This window comes from Barbus barbus (assembly GCF_936440315.1).
Source record: "Barbus barbus genome assembly, chromosome: 12".
In the NCBI taxonomy this organism is placed as follows: Eukaryota; Metazoa; Chordata; class Actinopteri; order Cypriniformes; family Cyprinidae; genus Barbus; species Barbus barbus.
The window spans coordinates 13,700,523-13,723,427 of NC_136740.1; the positions used below are offsets into that span (position 1 = coordinate 13,700,523).

General features: G+C 39.0%; 2 protein-coding genes across 2 annotated transcripts; both read left to right on the forward strand.

Annotated features, from left to right (window-relative positions):
* Positions 1 to 761: 761 nt before the first annotated feature.
* Positions 762 to 8,902, forward strand: LOC306878310 (uncharacterized protein). The gene is made up of 3 exons (XM_079430579.1): positions 762 to 1,111; positions 2,293 to 5,082; positions 5,201 to 8,902. Exons 2-3 carry the CDS (start codon positions 3,042 to 3,044, stop codon positions 7,579 to 7,581), a joined length of 4,422 nt encoding a protein of 1,473 aa, XP_079286705.1. The 5' UTR covers positions 762 to 1,111; positions 2,293 to 3,041; the 3' UTR covers positions 7,582 to 8,902.
* Positions 8,903 to 10,196: 1,294 nt separating this feature from the next.
* LOC306878311 (thyrotroph embryonic factor-like) lies at positions 10,197 to 21,786 on the forward strand. The gene is made up of 5 exons (XM_079430580.1): positions 10,197 to 11,154; positions 11,419 to 11,662; positions 13,594 to 14,049; positions 16,066 to 16,319; positions 19,603 to 21,786. Exons 2-5 carry the CDS (start codon positions 11,467 to 11,469, stop codon positions 19,816 to 19,818), a joined length of 1,122 nt encoding a protein of 373 aa, XP_079286706.1. The 5' UTR covers positions 10,197 to 11,154; positions 11,419 to 11,466; the 3' UTR covers positions 19,819 to 21,786.
* The last annotated feature ends 1,119 nt before the right edge of the window (positions 21,787 to 22,905 follow it).

Consider the following 22,905-nt stretch of genomic DNA (forward strand, 5'->3'; position numbering starts at 1 on the left):
TTAAGCTCAGAAGCAGAATAAATCACTTTAAATCAAGCATTACCCCAATGATGTTTACATATATTTTACTTTCTTAACAAATGCCCTCAATATATATATATATATATATATAGCATTCTTCCATACAGGTTAAATTTCACCTTTATAAAATAAACTGATGAAACTGTTGCCTCGAATGACTGGTGACACACACACAGAAGATGGAGAGACAGAACATTTTAGTTATTCATGACGGCATTTACTATACAATGTTTACAATATTATCTTCCATGAAGCATCAGACTGGAAATAAGAGCAATTCCAAGGCAGCCATTTTGATAAGGACCAGCCTTTGAATTTGAGCTGTCAGTATGTAATAAAATGGCCACTATAAGAGCTTCTAAGATACAAACATTGCTAAAGGAATCCTGCAATAAATGAATAACACATCTAGTATATTACATCAGAATAATAGTCGCCGAGTTTTAATTCGGATTTACCTCAGAATTATCTATTGAGAGCTCGCTAACATGTCAAATTTGACTTCACAATAACAACAACACTGAAAACACTTGGAAGCTAACCGCATATACAATACAGCTAACGAACCATATCGGTATTAGTAACTCTACAATAAACACGCTAATATTCGCAGTACACTACTTCCACACAAACGCTGTCTCGACCACAAATAATAATAATAAAAAGCATAACGGGCAGATAACGGGGTAAGATTAGCCGGAAGTGTTCCAAGGTCCGGAAACGACCCATGTTAAAACCTCACACGTCACTCGTTCTTTCTAAAACACCAACACAGACCGTCCAAAATATTTTAGCCGACAAAAAAAAGCAAACGCTAAATAAAAAGTCATCGGTCGTAATACCGTTTGATGCATTTTCCACAGGATATCAGTACGATAAGTGCATCTGTTCTACAGTATAAGAGACGCTCGGTCTCATGCTATCGCAGCACGGTTGCAGTGGAAACAGGGTCTGCTAACTAGCTGTAGCTAGGAGGCTAACCACTGGAAAACAGCGCAGAGCTGCTGGGGTACAAGAGCGAGGGAGGAGGGGTGGGAGAGAGTATAGCAGGCCCTGTTCATCTTGACCAGGCTAAAAGATGGATGCGTAGGTAAAAAGGCCTATTTTATTGTCTCGATTGTGATTTCATTATGTTTCATTTACTTGCACAATAAGACAGTTTTGCTCCTGCATTATCTGGCTTGCTGTTGTTAGGTCGCGCATCATGACGGCAAGCTAAGCTGGCCCTTTGCTGAATGTGTAGTATTAGCCAGATGTTTTGCATGCTAACATGTTACACACAGCCTCAACGCTAAAAGATTTCGCGACCATTAATACTTTGAACAGCATTTTTAAAGCACTACTGAAAATCGGAAGTGCATTTTCCCCATGGTAGGCTATTTTTCCATTACTCCCCGGAGTCTGTCGAAATGGACATTTTCTTTTCTTTAGCGATACGCGATGCAATCGGAAGATGTAATAATTACATGAAATTCACCTCTAGCCCTGACGATTCACACCGCACTCAGCATCTTTTCAGCACAATGCCAACTGCTCACAATGTAAGACAAAGTGATCGAAAACACTCGCGAAGTTTAAATATAAGAAAATTGTGTAAATATTTGAAAATGTGTATTATCTTACAGTTTTCATTCCGCTTATCTGAGAACATATTTCACACTACTTTTGTTTAGTATCGTGTTGTGATTGTAAAATGACATTCGTTAAATGCATCAGCGACATATCAGTTGAATGTGTGTTAATTTCTGTAATTTAGATGATGCTGATAGATGAGATGAACTAATGTTGTACATTTATTAAATACGATGTAGTATTTCAGAGTGAATTATGAATGTTTTTGTAATTTGTTTTAAGATGTATTGATCACTAGAAATAACAGATACTCAGAAAACAGAAAATTATTTTTTATTATTGTGAGATTTCATTTTGCTACAACTGCGCAAAAATGAAATTATGGAAGTGCAATGAGATGTTCAAGTAATGCCTTTAAGATGTCCCATTGAAGCACTTGGAACTTTTTCGGAGATGTGCCCATACTCCCATAATTATTCACACACATAAGTTACATTTTCTATGTATTAAAATAAACAAACATTAAATGCCTGCTTTAATAAACAGACTGTCTGTTGTTGTTGTTTTTCTTTCTTGTTTAAAATCAAATTGTTTTGGTGTCTTTAGGATTTTGATGGTTCATGGTTTTTAAAAGAATTGTATCAGAGTGTTTGCATAAATTCAATCATTTAACATGTTGCTCCTTTTTCCCTCTCACAGTGAGAAGAGTGGCAAAAAGGACATCACAGCCCCCAAGAATGATATTAGAGGATTTTGCTTCCAGCTATGGCAAAAAGAAAAATGTATTAATTGAAACTTGGAAAGGAGATGTAAGCCACTTTTGTCAGAGTGGATTAAGAATTAATAGATATTGAATGTAATGAAACCAACCCATGGGATTTGGAGGGATCCATCCTACTGTGGGATGGTCATGAACTAAAAAATGTAACCAAGGAAGTGGACATTTTTCAATGAACTCAGACTACATTAAGCACTTATGGTGCACTTCCCAAAATGTGAAAACATAATTGCATCTCATGCAGTTGTGGCATTCTTTTACCAGTCCATATGTCTTTGCATTCTTATGGAACATTCAAACTGAGATCAGAGTTGAACTAACTGTGATTATATGGAATCCAATGTGAAACCAAAGGGGAGTCAATTTTGATCATCTTATAAGTGACGAATCCCATTGAAAAGCAGCTTTTTGCAGAGACTACAAATCCATGTAACAATCAATACAAAATGTCCTCGTCGAATACTTGCCTGAAGAGTGAATATGTGGCTGCCCACTTTAAATGAAACAACACCCGTTGCATAAGGAAAATGTGAGATAGCACTGTTTTTGATTTTTTTTTTTTTTTTGCTTTTTCTGACTACAACTTAGTAGAAAAGCATCATAGAAATATTGTTGTTGCTCACAGAGCAGAAGGTGTTGCCACTGCGCACCATGTTTCAGTAACTGGGAGATGTTCCAGTTTGGAAAATACAATGTGGACATCATAGAGATGCTGAGTGGACACCAATCCCATCAGTTCAAAGGTCTTGGATTAGAGCGACAACTTCAACATCAACAGCAAGTGCAGCTTCACCAACACCAATTACAGCAGCAGCAAGGTGAGACATCTGGGTCAATTTTGTCTGGACTTGGCTTAGGCCCACTACAAGCATCTAGAGGCAGTGCCTTTACAGATTCAGCATCAATTTTTGCAAAAATGAGTGCACCTCCCCCACCTCTGCAACAGCAATCCCTCTCTTCATCATCTCAAAGTTTGAGGAAATCCAGCAAAATGTCTGGAAGCAGTAGCAGTGGTGGAAGTCATGCGAGTGGATACCCCCAGTTTTTGCGCTCATTCCACCCAACCGAGACAACCGTTGCACAAGAGCAGTTACATTCGGGAGTAGGGCGATTTGATCATTTTGCCAGCAGTAGTGGAAGTGGAGGAAATGCAGGGGCAATTGGAGGACTGGTTTCATCTGTTCCACCACCACCCCCGTTGCATCCTGGCCTGTCAGTACCTCAGGCCTCCCCTGGTCCGTCGTCCTCCTCCCCATCTCCTTCAAGTTCTGTTTCAACTTCCAATAACCCTCCCAGCAGTAGTGCAGTAACTACCTTTAGCCATCAGTTGGCAGGATCTCAGTCTGACGCCCGAAGCCTACATCAACAGTTTAGCTGCATGTTAGCCGCAAATCAGTATTTTCTTTCTGGAGTACCAGCCAATTCCAGTCTAGAACAATTTTTAGTTCAGCAAGGCAGTCATAACCATCTCGGTCTTGGTCTGGGCCAAGCTGCAGGAGAAACAAGTTCAGCCCTTGCACCACCCCCTGCTCTTCATTCTTCACACACTCATGGTCACTTAACTACATTATCACAGCCTCAACAGCCACCATCACAACAGCAGCAACTACCACCTCACACTTTGTCTCACCCACATCCACACCATCCACTGCACTCCTCATCGCAACCTTCTTCGCTTGGAGGTTTTGACTTTCAAGGAATCCCGGTACTCTCCTCCAACCAGCTAGCATCTCTGATGCAGCAGGAAGGCGGTTTGCCACTTCCACTACCTCTACATCTTTCTTTATCAAAAGACGATGGAAAAGGGGATAGTGGTGTCGGTGGAGGAGGTGGTAGGAGAAAGAAAGCTATGGTTGGCTACCTGCCACAGAGAAAGTCTGAAAGCAGCAACAACAATAGCAGCTCTACAAACCCCAACAGTAGCACTTCAGGGGGACTCAACCAGGAGAACACACCAGGCTTAGATGGAGGTGGGGGTGTTAGTTTGTCAGGTATTGGTGGAGACCCTTCTTCCCACCTAACCTCATCATCCTCTACTTCTGTTGTCTCATCATCTTCCTCTGCACCCACTTCTACATCAGCATCAGTTTTGGTAACAAATGGCTCTAAATCAGACAGCCATGGTTCCATGCCACCTCAGTCTCAGCCTGAACAAGAACCCCTTTATCATTGTGGCGAGTGTGGCAAAACTTTCACACATCTCTCTAGTCTGCGCAGGCACCTACGTAGTCATGAATTAACTACAGCTGGCACAAGCGGCACGAGAAGTAGCATTATAAACCCAATTTTGCATCCTTCCGATCCAAGTATTCCTCACTCTACTCAAGAGGGTGCAGCCTCATCTTCGTGTGGCATTCCTGACAAGACTTTTCATTGCTCCGAGTGTGGAAAAGGTTTCAAGAAAAAGGGGCACCTACTTCAGCATGGTGTCATCCACTCTGGCGCACGGCCCTATGCCTGCACTACTTGTAGTCGTGCTTTCAATCGTCGTGAGTCACTCACCCGCCATGAAAAAATACATGAAGAGAAACCTTTTCGCTGTCCAGCCTGTGGTCGTTGTTTTCGGGAAAGTACATCCCTTTTGAACCATGCAGCCTCGGGCACCTGTGGCAAGTCAGGTCGTACACCAAGACCTAAGCATGAAAGTAATATAGAAAACAAGAGCAATAAAGCTGGTGGCTCCCAAGATGGAATAGCGACTAATGCAGCGGGTGAGTAACGTCTAGTGTAGTGTATATTTTTAGTAAACCCACTGAAAAGTCAAAAAATTTTCAAAGGCACTGTGAAATTTGTGTGCATAGCATTATTACTGTTTAGTCTGTTGTGCAGGTTCTTACCGGAGTGATGATTTCAGTGATGACTACAAGGACCAGCGCTCTCAAAGTAACTTGTATTCTGGAACAACAACATGTGGTGGTGGCAGCATGACAGGGACTGCACTTAGGAAGGCACCATTAGCTCCTACTCTGCATCCACACCCACAAAACCAAAGCCAGCAGCATCATCAACAGCCACATCTCCCACTTTCGTCCCTGTTAGAGGATTCTGAAGATGATGTCACTAGCTCTGTCAACAGTGCCATTTCTGCTATCACTGCTGCAGCAGCAAATTGTATGAGTGGTGATCTTGCCCACAGTGGAGGTAGAGGGGATGATCGAAGGGATATCATTGGTGGATTGCTTGGAGGTCTGGGTCTAGGACCTCTTGCCTCACCTAGTGGTCCGTTATCAACATCTGTCATGGAAAAGTCCTTTAGAGGAACTATTAACCCAAGTGCATTGGCCCTCAACCAGCAACCAAATCAGCAGACACCTGGTGGAAAGCCCAAGCGCCCTCGTAAGCCCCGCAAGAAGAAGGAACCTGGTGTGGTTGGTGTTGAGCCCCCTAAAAGAAGGCAGTCCTCTCACAGACCAGGAGGGCCCGGTGGTGATGTTAGACCTTATTTGTGCAGCGTCTGTGGTCGAGGATTTGCAAGAAGAGAGACCTTGCGGAGGCATGACAGAATACACACTGGAGAAAAGCCTCACCATTGTACTGTATGTGGCAAGTACTTCAGAGAGGCATTTCATCTTAGCAAACACTACACAGTGCATTCTGGAGAGAAGAACTACAAATGTATCCTTTGTGGAAAGGACTTTGGATACGCTCAGAGCCTTAAAAGACATGGCAAGCTACACCAGAAAGGAGAAATGGAAGAAGTGCCTGCCACGCCAGGTGGGGAAAACCTTAACAGCTATCCATCCTCTGGTGGCAGCTTGATTCAAGGGGGTCAAAGCGGCTCTTCTTCTTTCTATTCATATACTCAAGATGTCAAGCCACAGACATCAACCACTCAGCCCCCTCCTAGACTGTACACATGTGCAATATGCTGGAAATCGTTCCGCCATCACTTTCACTTGACGGCACATCACCAAACTGTTCATGAGGGTGGTGGAGAAAAGCTGTTTTCTTGTGAAGTGTGTGGTAAGGCATTTGCATACTCTAACAGCCTTACACGACACAGGCTTTCTCAGCATGGCTTAACACGGAGTGGCCAGCCAGTTGCTCAAAGGAGCACAGGGGAAGATAACAGTGTTGGTGCTACGATATCGGAAAGCGAAGCTGCTACAAATGCTTTGCTTCAGCTCGCGCCACCTAGTGGCACACATGCTGAACAACATGGAGGTCTTCATAGCCAGCAGGCTCCTCCCCAAACACAAGCTGGCTACTCCCCTCTGTTCTATATACCCGATACCAATGCTGCACACCCTTCTTTATCTAATGCCTCCTCTTATTCTCATTCTCTGCCGTCAACTTCCTCAGGGCCTCTTCTTTGTAACCATCAGCAGCAACACACTGGGATAAAGGGTGAACCCATTTATCACACTGGTCATGTGCATACTCTTACTCCAAACATACCAGTGCATTCCCTCGCGTTGCCTCCATTAGAGCCACATCAGCAACACCACAATTCCCAGCAGCATTCAGCTGAGTTTCAATCTACTCAACACCATGCTTTTCAAAGCCAAGAGGAGTTGAGGAGACGGAAGAAAAAAAAAAAAAGATGGCAAGAGAGAGAGGAGATAGGCTACAAATGGACCCCGGCTTCAAAAATAGAGAGAGAACAGGTGGAGGCCTCCCTTGGGGAAAAGCAGAGAAATGAGAGAAGAAAACTTGTTAAAAGAAAAAGGAGAGCAATTCACAGGACGCAACATAAAATTAAGAAGCGCATGGCTGTGCTCGTGAGAATCAGACGTGGAAGTGGAGGAAGTGCTGTGTATGAACTGGGCCTTCCAGGTGGACTGAAGCTTAACAGACTTCGTTCTCTCAAAGTTCCTCTGAAACGAAAGTCCTGTCCCCTTTGCCTTGGTGCTACCTTCTCTCAACAGGTAGCCCTTAAAGTTCACATAGCAGCTAGACATTGTCCCAAAGTGAGAGGCCTTCAGCATCGTTTGAAATGTCCAGTTTGTGGAAAACAGTCTCGCAAGTTCCTCTCAGCTCTCATTCACAGAAGCTCCCATTTAGCCAACAGAGCGTTTTCTTGTAAACATTGTCCCTGTCGTTTCTGGAATGCAATGCTCCTCACACGGCATAAGAAGGTGTGTCGTGGGACGTTGGCTAAATTTCAACGAGATAGGGCTCTTTGTGTTAAATTAGTCATGGGATCAACATACAGGAGGTTTGAGTGTAAAGGGAACCCTTCATCCTTGCATATGGAATATAGTCACTAAGTTTTGCCATTAAACTCATTGTCATACGCACTTTTAGAAGAGAAGTGTTGCGATTTTCATGAGAAGAACTGAGATATCTGACTGAATACATCTTATGCTCAGGCTCAGGCATATTAGGCATTGACTTGTGTGTTATGAGAGCTTTTTCTTTTCACTCATTCATATTAAATTTCCTCTTGTAACTTGGACCCCTGAAAATGAACACCTTCAACAAACTCACAAATGTATGAAAGACATTTGTCTTAATGAAATGCTTAGCCTACCCATCTATTCAATGCCACACCGGTCTTCTAAGAGGAAACTCTTGTTCATATTGAAATTATCCTTGGCTGGCAATAGATGAAGTTTCAGTGATTTGGCGAATATTGTATTGTGCCCTAACAGTAGATTATTGCTCACCTCAACAGATGCTCTGTAGAATTATTCTGTCTCTGATATATATTGTGTCGTTGGTGTTCACTTAGAGCAAGTGTGGAGATGTGATTTTGTTCATGTAAAAAGTGCATTCAGTATCAGGAGAAAAAAGGGTTCTGCTAGGAAGATGAGTATTTTATTTTAAGGAATATTTAAATAACTGCATGTAAGGTCAATGCGAGTGATGAGACTTTGGACTCTGGTGGTTACATGACAAATCCAATTGAAAATGTATCTTAACTCTTGATAGAGGAACCATAAAATGTTAATGCATAATAATACATGCTGATTAGCAATTCTTAAAATCAATTGTGAGCCCTGTTTTGATTTATTTACTGTTCTTAAAGAAAACTATACCATTAAGATGGTAATGCCAGCACTTAAACAGGAGAAATATGATTTTTCACATAACCATAAAGGACAAAAAATTTAATACCCACCGATTATTGCCCTAAAGGCAAAAGCCTTACCAAATTGTGACAGTTAAAACAACACGTTTTATGGGTAATACAATGTAGCGTCTATGTATAGAGCTTACTGGAGGAATGGAAAGAAATATGTGTACTGTAATGTAAATTGTGTCAATATTTTATTATGTTTTTTAAGCAAAAGTCAATCTTTTTATCATAGCTACACTTCAGGTAGTTGGAAGAGTGATTGTAAGAGTTATCACTTTAGATCAGGTCTTGATTAAGTGTATTAATGTGTGACAGTCTGTCCACTTGCCAACTATGAACGTATCCCATGTACTTTTCTCACCTTTCATGTAAAGATCCCATACTACTTATAGCCTCTTTTTCTTTTAAGAAGAAAAGTAATAAGTATGTTTCTATCACTTTATTTACACATGATAAGCTGGTTGTTGATGATACCTAAGCATTTAATAAAATTTTAAAATGTTATATCCTCACTAATTCCATGTAAACATTTATTGTTAACTCAGTATTTCATATTTATTTGCATTTGTATTAAAATATGGCAAATATGCATTTTGCATACAACTGTATTTCATGGTTTAATCAATTCCTGAAGTTGTTTTATTGTCACTTAACGTATTATTTATTTAATGCTTCTGTTAATTATTTTTCACAATGTTTAAATATTTATCATTACATTATTCTGTTGCTATAAGATCATAATTTTACCATGCAGTGTGATCTTACCTTTTTTTTGTAGTTCATATCTTAAGGGAATAGTTGTGCCTAAATATATTTATAGGCTATTTAAGGATATATAAGTTAAAAGTATCTATATAAAGATTTTACATTCGCTCGTACCAGACAGAAAGTGGCTTTTTAATTGGCAAATGTCATTTAGTATTGCTAATGAAAAAAATCGATGTAGTCCATAATTTTATTCATAGAATTCTAACTAAATCATGTATTGAGCGCACTTCTTTCCATCATTTGACCAATATTGGTCAGTTTCTGTCTGAACATGATATGATTTTTTTTTTTTTTTTGTAGAATTATATGGATTATAGGTGTTGAGGCTGTGAAACTGACTAAACAAAATGTTTTAGAACAAATGAGAGTGCTATTTTCCATGTTGATCAGTTGGTGGCAGCAAGGATCCTACAAGCTATGATATGAAGCTGGGAGCACAACAGTCACATGGATTTAAACGTCGATAGTGGGTGGAAAACAAGTACCCTGAGCCCTTGAGAGAGTGTGTGTGTGCGCGCGCGCTCACGAGGTAGACTTCAAATTAATGTCTAAGAGAGACGGATTTGTGTTTATAGAAAAAAGCAAGGAAGAAAATAATGTGCGGGGAAAAAGGTCCTTAGCAGATACCTTCTCTTCTGTTTTTTTTTTTCATGTCGACCATGTCTTTGCATTCTCATTAATTTAATTATATCTTTGGGAAAGCACATTTAATAGTTTTAAGTTGTGAAATCGTAAGACCTGCATTGAGCATCAAAATACTTTGATACTCTCGTGAGGTTGGGTGCATTAGGTTTAACCTCAGCAAATCTATTTCCTTTATTTCTGAATCTTTAGTGGGTGTACGCCACTCTTCCCCTGGATTCGTGCAGTTTCTGTATTCTTCTCACGCGGCTGTAGCATGGGTGGGATGAATGGGCGGAGCGCAGTTCTCCTCGGTAGCCAGTAGCTGTGCGCGCAGGGAGGAGCCTCTTTTCTCTCAGCCAATGGCAGTAAAAAGTACAGACAGGCTCAGCCGCGTCTCCGCGTGCGGACACCATGTGCAGTGGAGAGCGCGTCTGTGTTTTTGAGATTCAACGTGTAGTTGCCATCTCCTCTCGCATGATGCTCACGTTTCCCGCGGATTACTAGTGAAGTGAAAAAGTGTGTCTATTCGCTTGATAGTTTTTTTTCTTTTGGTTTTGATCAAAACGTAGCGCTCTGATAGAGGAGTGTAAAACCTTGCCAGGTTGTTTAATAAATCATAATTCTGTTAATAAATCACATAATTCTGTTAATAAATCATAATTCTGGTGCACTTTAAAATTATCCACTCTCCAACTTAGTAAGTGGACACGTTTATGCGTTTTCTGGGTGCCAAACATAGGCATCAACGTGACAGCTGGGAGAGAAATTATCGACCAATTTGTTTTTAATCAGTGCTACCAAGCCCCGAGGAGCGTGCCTGTCACGAGGGGGCGTGCCTCATGAATATTAATCAGTGCTGCGCGTTCGCTCGGGGAGGTGTGACGTCACGTGAGCGGCCCGTGTTCGCTCCAGCTGAGCTCAAAGCTCAAAGTGTGCGGTAACACATGCAGAGAGAACTGAACAGAAGGGGTGACCACAAGGGGAAAAAGCGATTGAGCGACTGAATGGAAAAAAACATCAACATCCCACCAATCGCACTACGCAGCAGAAATTGACTCAGCAACACTTTCTTCGTTTTGTTTTCATTTGTTATTTTGGAGACGACGCAAGTTATCGTTTGCACTACTGGATGTCTTATTTCCAATCAGCGCTGTTTTCTACTGAAACACTTGTGTCCGGTTAGTTTGTTGCGGGGTTTTTTGTCTACGTTGTTCTTGGACATATATCGGTATTTTTGACATTCGCTTGTATTTATAAGAGTTCCAGCAGAAGATAAACATTTTCGGGAATTACTGGGAGTGTATATTTTTATCCAGTCAAATGCAAGCAGAATGACTCTCTTTGTTTAAAACCTCGTTTTCAAATAAAGGTAAACTTGCATTTATTTTCTTTGATATCAGATGCTCTGGTGCACGTGAGCGGTGCAGGTCGTTCCTCCTCCTCTTGTCTCTAAAGTAAACGCGGTCTCGTGTTGCAGCAGTACTAAACAACTTTGTTTACTTGAATGCTATTCTAGTGATACGAACTTAATCCAAACATATCATATGTTAGTATATGTGCTGTTTCACTACAAATTAATGCTAATATTTTGTTATTGTTGTTTCCCCTATGAATCGTCGCGGCTACACGATAGTATTGAATCACCCAAACATCTAGCGGTCAAGGGAGCTCAATCCGGCTGATGATGGCCAGGCCGCTTTCACAGCTCCTTCCCCCGGACCTTCCCTCTGCCGGAGCCAGTCCACAGTTTGGCAACAGTAGCCAGGCGGGAGGCTCACTTAACGGAGGACACTTAAACTCCACTGCAAACTTAAAGTCGCTCCTGCAGCTCCCAGTTAAGGGCGACCAGCGCGTCAAAGACTGTAGTGAAATGAAGGGTGAGGAAACGCACCTGCTTCCCTTGACACTCAGTGTTTTATTATAACGAGCTCCCTCTCAACCTTTTATTTGTTGCCCTTTAGAATGTGTAAATATTGTGTTAATAGTCACAAGGACAGTTAGGTTCCTGATTAGTATGATTACCGATTATAAAATTTGTGGTTGAACATGTCAAATGACAGGGTCATGTGCAACTGTGCATATATATCTCAGTGAGCCTCAAGACAGGACATCACATGGGACTTGGTTGAAGAGATAAACAAGGCCAGGCCATTCAGCCTCTTAGCTCCCTACCCAGGTACTTTGAGGTCAGCTGTTGGCTAAGCCATTTTGTTTACAGGTCTGTGCAATGCACAGCATAACCACACCGACAGAAGTTTTCCATTGCCTGTGAATACAACATTGTGAATATTGGAAGAGCTTTTTTGTGGATTGCTGTCAGTGGCATTGTTTCGTACTGATTATCTTGTTAACATTAATAGAAACTGACCCTAAATAGGTGAGGGGAAAAAACTCTTAAACCAGTGTCAATCCAGTTTCTGTGCACACAGCTTTTGAAAACGCATTTATCGTTAAAAACCACTGCAGTTACTTTTGAACACTGATATTTTTCAAACAGCATGTAAATGATTCAAGAAGAATTTTTGCACTTTTGGTGCGGTTAATTGTTTTTAAGCTTGAGTATTTTTCCAGTGACAGAAAGAATTCAAATTTAAAATGTGTTGCAGTTACATTTTTATGGTTTGATTTATACAATATCGTTAAACCAGAAATGTCTCGTTTCAAACCCTCTTTTCTGGTTCTGGTTTCCTCACCAATGCACCGTAAAATGCCTAATTTAGCCTAACTAGTGTTGTTAAGATTTTAGACCCCACCCTAGAGTGTCTCAGACCCCACCTAAATTCTTTAAGACGGAAAGCTTCAGATTTAAGACCTTCAGACGCCATGTCCGCTTTCACATTGTTTTTAGTATTGCGTTGCTCCTGTAGATTAGAAGTGGTTTTAAGCCGACTAAAAATAACCAGTAACCACTTAACACACTATACACTACACTATACCAGAGCGTCATTGTAGTATTGATATGTTACACTACTGTAATATTGTGTTAAACAATACATGTCTGACTGTGTTACACCTGTTGCCTTTTGCGTCATGGCTATGGTTCAGCCATAATACCATAATTCTGTAACATTTAGCCATTGTTCAACAGTATTGTTGTTGAACCACAGAGTTAAGCAGTGTCACTGCGGTGTAACATTGTTATCGCTTTACCATGTTTTGCCAGGAATGCCAAAACGGATGAATCTTTCGTGAGTTTAAAGGAAAGTATTTCAAAGGCTCTTCATTTTGCATTGATGCACTGGGAGCCTTTCGCGTGTGTTGACATTGCAGAGGTAGTTCTCCCAGAGGGATGTGAAAGTTGCTGGGAAGTGTTATTCTAACTGCGTAATCTGAGCGCTATCAGAAATACTGCTCTCTTGAAATCTACAAAAGTCAATATACGTGTTCCTAAGAATAGTTAGAATGATTTAAGAGTCTTAAGCCCCATTCACACCAAGAATGATAACTATAACGATAACGATATTGGCATCCACATCAGCGGACGATATCGTCTGTTTTTGCTAAGCGCATGCTCATTTGCCGCTTTAAATTCTTGAGCTCGTTATAGCAAGATGGATTCTGATTGGGTGTCAATGTTTGTATCGTTCATCAGCTGGAAAAAAATCGTTCTGAAAGTGATTCCAACAATATTGTTTGTCTGTGCCTTTATCATTATAGCTATGCTATACTTTAATATTGAGAGAATTTTTTAGAACTATGTCTTTATCGTTATCTTTATAGTTATCGTCCTTGGAGTGAACCAGGCCATTAGAGTAAGATATGACAGTAATATATGCCGATTGAGTTGGATTTCACCTTGTTTTCATAGGTAAGGACAGGTTGGACATCGATGAAGACTCTCTCGGTCGTTGTCCACTGCGCAATGGCTGCAGCAATGGACTAGTCACTGACAGCAACGGCACAGGCACGGGCAGCTTTTCTAACAGCAACAACAGTTCCTTCTTGGGCCCGTTGCTATGGGAACGAACATTGCCATGCGATGGCGGGCTGTTCCAGTTGCAGTACATGGACCTCGAGGAGTTTCTGACAGAGAACGGCATGAGCAGCATGCACAGTACCTCCAACTCCACCTCGGCTCAGATACCCTCGCAAAGCTCTCAGTCTGCCGTACCCAACCAGGGCTCCCAGTGCCTCCCCACCTCGCCCCCACACTGCTCCTCATCCTCCTCACCGACATCCACCACCGCCTCGTCCTCGCCTTCTCTGCTTGGGCTGGAAATGCACACGCCGCAAAGCATGCTGGGAGCCGCAGACTGTTTGCATGGTGAGTTTGCTTTCGCAGTTCAGCGATTTTTAACTAGCAGTGAAAGATAAGCTAGAGAGGATGTTAGAAACCCGCGAGACAACGGTCTGGAGGCAAGCCGTCGAGATGAAGAAAGGAAGCTCTGTGGGCCGAAAATGAGGTCTACACAGTTCAAACACTTCCCCCATTTTGCTTACAAGAAATTCCCCTGGATTTCGGTCTGTTTACGAGTTGTGAAAAGTACCAGACTGTCCCTTGGGTGTGTGTGTGTGTGTTACTGTGTAGTTTCAGAGTATTAATGGTTTGGGTGTGCGTGTAGTTATGAGTGTTTGGATGCTCATGGTGTGTGTTTGTAGGCTTCACTGTCAAGGTTTGGGCGTTTTTTGGGAGTGAGTGTTACAGGGTGTGCGGCTGTTTGTGCTTTTGCGAAGACGTGAGTTGTGTTTTATAGGTACGTGTTAACATTGCATATTTATGTGTCATCAAACATATATTTACAGGCTGTTTAAAAGGTGAGTGGGAAGTTTGCGTGCATGTTATTTAAACAAAAAAAAATGGGCCAGTTAGAAATATACAATAAAGAAAACTGCAGTCTGTCTTGCATGACTGACAAAAGGGATATACAAAGATAAATAGTGATGACAGCGAGTGAAAAGATTTTGATATAGAGCTGAGAACAAGACTGCGATTGAAAGGCCGGTAAGTAAACAGTGAGAGACACAGGTGACACAGGAGCAAAGAATGAAAGGCAGAGACGGCATGTGTGTGATTGTGCTCGCATGTTTTTAAGTCTCTTCCTCCTCTCACACGCTTGGTCCATGTGCGCTCGCTCAATCACGTGCCGAGGCAGGCAGAGTGAGAGCGAGGATGGGGGAGGAGCAGAGGAGAGGAGGTATGTGAGGGAGTGTGTGCGAGTAACAGACAGGGAGAGATTGAAAGATTGAGATGGAATGACTCAGTGCGAGTTGATACTGTACTTCCGATTTGATGTTTGTTTACATTTCTAGAGTGGCTGAAAAGAGAGAGAGAGATTAAAAGTGCTACTGGTAAATATTTGGAATGTTTTGTGTGATTAAAAAGCACATGCAGAAGCCATCACATCACATATTTGCACAGATTTTGAGCAGTATCAAAAAAAAAAAGCTGTCAGTGGATAGTAAAGAGAGGATCATTGCCAAATGAGGTTAAAGTTACTCTTAAGGGCACTTCTCAGACTTAGATTAGATTTATGGCTCAAAACATAGCAACAGTAGTTTTGTTGTGCTATAATGATAGGGTTCACTTTAATCATGTGAAGAAATAATGTATTAGATTAGACTCTTTTTCACTATATATTATATATTTTGAATTAATGTTATGCGTGTATGTATATAGATATAAATGTGTATATACATTATGTATCTATCTTGTTTAATCATAAATTGCAAAACTATTTTTGAGTGAGTTTTAAAATGTAGAGAGCCAATGTAGAAAACAATACATTGTAACAATACAATCTTCATAACTTTCCTTCTCAATTAAATTGATCTTGAATGTGTGTGTGTGTATGTTTGTTTGTTTTAGTTTTACATTATTATTTTATTTATTTATTTTTGTAGTGTGATCATTGTTTTTGACCATTGTGACATAACCATGTCTGTTTTGTGACTGTATTTTCAAGCAATCCGCCAGGCAGGAAAATCCCATTATAAATGTCCCATTATAGGGTAGAATCAACTAAAATATAAGTAAAAAAAAAATACATACATGCATAAATGAACGAATAAATAAATAGTTTGCTTGCATTAACATAAATTCACTATCAAATTATTAGAGTAATGAAACCACAAGTTTAAAAATTCGGAAATACAGAGCTTAGGGTAGAAATATTGGAAAATGGAAAAACGAGAAGGATTAATCGATTGAGTTGTTTTTCTTCTGCCTGCTACTGCCCCCTTGTGGGTCTTCTGGGTAATGTTTTGAGAGTCCTGTATTCTGAATGCATGCACATAGCAGCATGACTTAATCAAAGCATCCACTTTGTGTTTATACCATCAGGCACTCCATCAGGCAATTTGGAGCCAACGCCCTCACCTTCTTCCACCACGTGTCCACCACTCCCTACTCCACCCATTGCTAACTGCAACAACATGTTGGCGCCCTTTGACCCCGATCCTGCGGATGTTGCCCTGTCGAGTGTGCCTGGACAGGAGGCATTTGACCCCCGCAGACATCGGTTCAGTGAGGAAGAGCTCAAACCTCAGCCCATGATTAAAAAGGCTCGCAAGATGCTTGTCCCTAATGACCTGAAGGTGAGAAGCTCAATGCAGCAGCATGCTATGGACATATCATTTATTATAAACACTTGGCATGGTGAAACATAAAAGATCCTAACAGAATTATAAGTGGTGTATGTGCCTTCGTCATATGAATGTGGATTTTGTGAAGCGAGTTTTAGTCTATAGACCTAATAGCTGACATTATTGTGCAGTTTTCTATCTAAGCTTCAGTAATCATCTCTGTCACTGTGTAGATTTTTTTTTTCACTGATTATTTGGCAAAGATTTAAAATTAGTGTCCGGCACATTATAGATATTGGCTGGAAAATTCCACCCTCATTTTGTTCAACAGGTCTAACATTCTTAATGCTTCTATGCAAATTTAGTAATGCAGGCACCAGGCACTGTAACACTGTAACATTGCCATTTATTGATAACATTAGATTTCTAAATGAAGATATGAGAAAAATATATAGTCATAGTTACCAAAACCTATTACTAGCATAGTTTTAATATTATGAAGGAACAGACAGTGATTTATAAAGCATGTCACATTGACTTCATTGGGGAATGGGTGGTAGCATACGTATGTGGTCAAATCTCAAGACTAAGGCAGATGTCTTGGAAACCAAGGGTCTCAGATATGTCAGCTTTTTTGTTATAAAGGGCACAGCAGTCAAAAGGGGGAATTCCTTTATCACAATGACCTCTCCTCTGCGAGCAAATGGATGTTTTGAATACTTGGAAAGGAAGCAACATTCTTAATGTTTTGGGATTTAAATTATTATTATTTTTTTTTAATGGGATAGTTCACCCAGAAAAGAAATCTGTCATTTACTCACCTCGATGTCATTCCAAACATGGAATTGGATGTGGAACACAAAGGTTTTTTTTTTATTTATTTTTTTAGTATATATATTTCCAGTTTTTTTTTTTTGTCCACTGTTGAGTACAAACAATGTTATGTTGTTGTGTTTTTTTTTTTTTTTTTTTTTTAATAAGCCAGTGAGTAGTACACAAGTCATATTACGAACCAGGGGGCCATTTCATAAAACAAGTTTACCAAACAAGACGGGCTTATTTCAGTTAGTCTGACTTATTTTGAACTAAATAAATTGACAATAAATCAGACTAACTGAAACCTGGCTAATTCAGTAAATCCAGGATCACAAAAAAGAAAAAAACAAAACCAATAATAATAATAATAATAATAATAATAATAACAACAACAATAATAAAAGTAAATGTCGAAAAAAGGATAAGGAAATATATGCAGAATGCATTTTATTTTCTGCATATTTTATTTTTATTTATATACTATAATATTTATCTATGTTTTGAATTAGCTTTTTTATTTTGTTTTCATTTTAACTTTAGTTTAAATGAGTTATTTTTGTTATGTGCTTGTCGTTTTTTTTTTTTTGTTAGTTTTTGTTTTTAAATTTCTATTTGGAATTTTTTTTTCTTTTTTCTTTCAGTTTTACTTATTTTAGCACTTTTATTTGTTAGTTGCCGAGGCAATTTATTTTGATTTTTCTTTCAGTTTTCCATCTAATATTTGATCTATTTATATTTTAAGTAAGCTTTTATTTTAGTTATTGAAAACTACTTTTAATAGTTTTAGTTTTAAAGGGATCATGAACTGCCTTTTTGTTTTTTATTTTGCTCTGTTCTGAGGTCCACTTATACTGTTATCAAGATTTTGACATAAAAATCATAATTTGTAAGTAGTAGGCTATTTCATGTTTTTGACCCCCCTCATCAGAACGCTCTGTTTGAATAGTTGTGGCAGATTGTAGACTCGGAAGTAAATGCCCACTGTTATGATTGGCTAACAGTTGTGTATGTTTGACCGCGCACATTTGTCACAGATGGATGCTGCAGTGATTTAGGTTTAAAACGCATAAATACTCAGTACATATCAAATTATGTGTTTAACAGACAAAGCAATAGTGACCATGTAATAATAAAACAGTTACTCGCACTTGTGTGTTGCGACATTACTGTCAGATCCAATATAGTTAGCAGAGCATCGTCTTTTAATTTCAATCTTTTTGAAAATCCCGTATCGAATTTAATAAAAAATAGTTAATTCACTCTTTCCACTGCACAGAATCTTGTTGTCTTCGGAGCATCTTTATCGTTTAGTTTCTGCGTAGACTTGCGGTCGCCCCTCTCTGCATGCACAAATCGGTGGGTGGGCTAAACGGGCAGCAATGTAGAAGCAGGCGTTGATCATCTTCTGCAGAGGCAGAGTTTATCCCACACTATTACATCATAGAGTAGAACATTTTAAAAGCTGTCATCTTCAATATAAGCTGTTTTTAGACTAACAAGAAAGTTTTAAATTCTGAAACTTACAAGATGTTTTATAGTACTCTTATATGTCAAAATATCAAGGGAATTTTGGTTTCTCGGTTCATGACCCCTTTAACACTGATTTAAAACAACACTGCACCTCATTGAGTTGCATTGAATAGACAAAATAGTGAGTACAAAATAGAATTTTCTGTAACACTTACTTAAAGCATTATGTTTAATGCACTATAAAATTAGTTTTAATGCATTAATTATGCCTTGTAATGCACCTTATATAATACATCGTACAATCTCATGAATAACCACATATGAATTTGAACACTTATCAATTCATTGTTATACCATTAATTTAAAATTTGGTTATAGTTATTTATGACAAGATATAGGGTGCGTTGTATAATTACAACTCACATTATGCATAATTATAATGCATTGTACCCTTTAATAACTCTTTATAATCTATAATACATAAAGGCTTTAAGTAAAGTATTACCGAATATTAATTTTTGGGGGAACTGTCCTTTTAAATAATGGAGGATTGTAAAAAGTAAATGAACTTGATAGAAGAAGTGACTAGTGAACATGGTATTTTGATAAATACTAAGATTTAACTAAATGAATGAATAATTATTTGAAAAACTGAAAGAAATTATATCATGGGAACTGCCAGTCAGATTTATGAGCATGATTTGTATCTGGTTTTCTCATGACATTTAATTTACTGTTCCTCACTACTACTGACAGAGTGGCGTGAACCACAACCCTTTGTCTGGCACTTTGAGGAAAGCCACTCAACCACAGCAGCACTATGTGTGGGGTCAAATCTCAGACGTTTCTCACTGGAATGCCACTCAAAGTTGCTAAAAAGACTCAAACAGTCTCAAAAAATTACATATGAACATACACAAATCCCAGTCACACATCTGGCAAAGCTCCCCACCTACAACTGTAGACAACCTGTGTGTTCTAATATGTTCTTTTTTTCTTTTTTCTTAAGGATGAGAAGTATTGGAGCCGTCGTTGTAAGAACAACGAAGCCGCAAAGCGTTCTCGTGATGCGCGTCGACTGAAGGAGAACCAGATCTCGGTGCGCGCTGCCTTCCTTGAGCGCGAGAACGCTACACTCAGACAGGAAGTAGCTGACATGCGCAAAGAGCTCGGCCGGTGCCGTAATATCCTGAACAAATACGAGAGCCATCACGTGGATCAATAAGGAGATGAAGAAAAAGTGTTATGAGATGATGGATGGAATGGAGAATGCGGCGAATGTCCTTATGATAGCTAAAAGACAGACGAAAGTGCATCAAATATATGGAATGATGTATGAAGACAGCACAAGAGCTTGAGTTTTAAACTGGAGCGAGAGAGCATGTCACCTCTCATTATTATTATTTTTGTTTTTTTCTTCAGTAGGTACTATGGCAAGATTTTAATTATGGAGAGAATTGTATATTTTTATATGATAGAAATATGCTTAATGGGGAAAGGCAAATTTTGAAAATAATTTTTGTATATTTTCTATATCTTTTTGGAGGGCTGTAAATTAGTGGCAGAGGGAACTGGTTGAGGTATCACTGTAATGTATGAACCTGATTTTATGGTATTTTTGAATCGGTCTTTTGATCTTGTGAAGGAAAAAAATGAGGGGCAGAATTAAGCCTAGACAAGAACCTTAGATAAAATTTGAAAATAACTTTCTAGAGAAATGAAACTGTAAAATACTAAGAAAACATATGCATTTAAATTTGTATAGAAATGTTTATATAGATTTATTCAAGCACTTGTGATAAACCTGTGGTGACCGAGAACAACCATGGATGAGGGGAATGACCGGTGCATCTCAACTCTTTGGGGACGAACCTTGTTTATCAGTCTACTGCTGATGTTTATTTGTCATTCTTAAAGCAAAACCGAACATGTAATGATGGTAAAGAAAGACATGCATTAATTATCACATTTTATCTGCATTTTGTTTATTTCATTTAATGGTGAACTCTGTAGGATTCTTTTCTTCTTAAAGTTGGTATCTCTTGTCTACAATGTACTCCTCTTTTTATAGGAATCTGACTCACAGTTGCAAACAAAAAAGCAGCTTTTTAGCAGCAGCATACATCCACAGTGTGCAGATCTTAAGTGAACTTGCAGAGGCTGTTCTTGCTGTGCAAAAACACTATTTGGACCTCTATGGATTGAATATATGGGACATGACTCTCATCTGATTGTACAGAAAGATTCCTTGCATTGGAAATTGCATTTCAAAACAGGTTGACATGTAGACACACGTCTGCGCTTTTGAACCTGTATATGCACTTACTTTTATTGGAACAATATTGAATTTTTACAACCTGATTACCGGTGTCAGTACAGATGTTTCGAAATCTATTCGTTTCTTGGTTCCTTATTTCTTCAGTCATGTCTGTTTCTTTCCTTAACGACCATTAAAGTAACTTCACTTATTATGAATTATTATTGATCTGATTATTATTACTATTGTTGTTAATACTACAAATGAATTATTTTTGTTGTTTTGTTTCCTTGATATTGTCTATTTCAATGCAAGTCTCCTCTCAGATGTGGAGATTTTGTCACTTCCTGTTTGTTAAAGCATTCATCGTCAACACCAGCTGTAGGAGAAGTGTTGCTGTGACAGCCAGGTCAATTTATATGTCAGAGGAATGCTGGGGAAAAAACTGGTGCCCTTGGTGATCACAAACTCTGCTTCCCCGAAATAAATGGATTTTTTTTTCTTGTTTTCTGCACACTAGCATTATAAAGACCCATCATACCATTTGCGCTGTCTTTCTCCTTTTTGCATGTAGGTGTTTAAAACTGCCTTTTTTTGCCCAGTAATTTGCCTCCTCCTTAACCATATACTTTTGCAGATGGAGTTTGGGTAATGTAGTCCTTTACCTTTCTGCACTTCCACATGTGGATGACTATGAACATTTTGGGTTGTGACTCTTGTTTTTTGATGTACAAATGCCCTAATGCATCAGTGTTACCCACACTGCACCTAGCCAAAGTAATGCAGGGGAATGTAGTCTTTTTCTCCAAGACCACAAATAAACTATTGTTCTTACTCACTAAACACTAAGGTTGATTATTTTGCATGTTGTGTGTGCCAATTCTGTGTGCTGTAGTATCGTCAACTTCCTTACTTTTTCATAAAATGGCAACCAGGATGATGCATGTTCGTTTTGAATTTGAACAGAATTAAAGAAGCCCACAGATGTGCTTGTAGAAAACCTTTCAACTGTCCAGCTCACATGTTGTCATGGACTGAAGTTTATAAAAGGGTATGCCTTTTATTATAAATATTTATAGACTCAATATTTAATTTAATATTATATGAACAGAAGAAGAAGAAAAAAAGATATTTGTAAAAACAAATAGGAAAGTATATAGTATAAAATATATAAAAAAAATGTGAATATGCATTCTGCAATGCAAATAAAAGGAATATCATCACATATATTGCAGATAGAATGCATCTAGCTGGAAAAGCAACATATTGCAATAGTGTCTTGCACATTGTGGCTGGAGCACCAGTGGATGTTTGGGATTGTTTATGTTTAGACAACATTCTCCTTTTATTCTGAGGAATATAATGTGCTGACATTTTATACCAGACGTTTGCAGCTCTACCTGCACTGTAAAAAGGAAAAGATGCTCAAGGCACTCTTTGATTCCTTCAATTTCCGCAGAAGCTGAACCTGAATCCAGTGATTCCCGACCAGGAGACACACTAGAGGGCTGCAAGATGGTTTCAAATTATTTAAAATAAGACTTAATAAGCTTTATCAGACTAGAAAACTCATATAAATTCATTGGTAATAAAATGTGTAGACCCTGAGGATCCTTCAGTTATTGAAACCTCCAGAATTACAGAATTTATAACTTTCATTATAATTATTTTATTTATTTATTCTTTTAGATCATTTTTATTATTATTTATAAATATTTAAACAATCGATTAAACTAATTTAAATCGCCACTCCTAGTTTTTGTTATTGAAAAAGTTTGACACTGAGAAATATCTTGTGGGTGCTGCGTTCAGAACCATTGTCTGGGAATCGGAAAAATCATATTTTGTACTCAACAAAGGTCAACCAATATTTCAAGTGCCTCAAAACCATTTTCCCGTGATGAGTTATATGAGGAGATCTTTAGACAGAGAGCTTAGGAGCTATTGCATGAAATCCTGAGTCCCTTTACTAAGAACTCTTTTCTGAAAAGGTGCTTCAAGGTTCTCCAAAGGTTTCTGCTTCCCCACATTTTTACAGTGTAGTTTATTGTCCAG

Bases quoted from the DNA above. Each gene is read 5' to 3' on its own strand.
- LOC306878311 (XM_079430580.1), top strand. From the start codon at position 11,467: ATGATGGCCAGGCCGCTTTCACAGCTCCTTCCCCCGGACCTTCCCTCT. The intron at 11,663-13,593 runs GTGAGGAAACGC...TTGTTTTCATAG, and splicing joins AGACTGTAGTGAAATGAAGG to GTAAGGACAGGTTGGACATC. The intron at 16,320-19,602 runs GTGAGAAGCTCA...TTTTTTCTTAAG, and splicing joins TTGTCCCTAATGACCTGAAG to GATGAGAAGTATTGGAGCCG.
- LOC306878310 (XM_079430579.1), top strand. From the start codon at position 3,042: ATGTTCCAGTTTGGAAAATACAATGTGGACATCATAGAGATGCTGAGT. The intron at 5,083-5,200 runs GTGAGTAACGTC...TCTGTTGTGCAG, and splicing joins AATAGCGACTAATGCAGCGG to GTTCTTACCGGAGTGATGAT.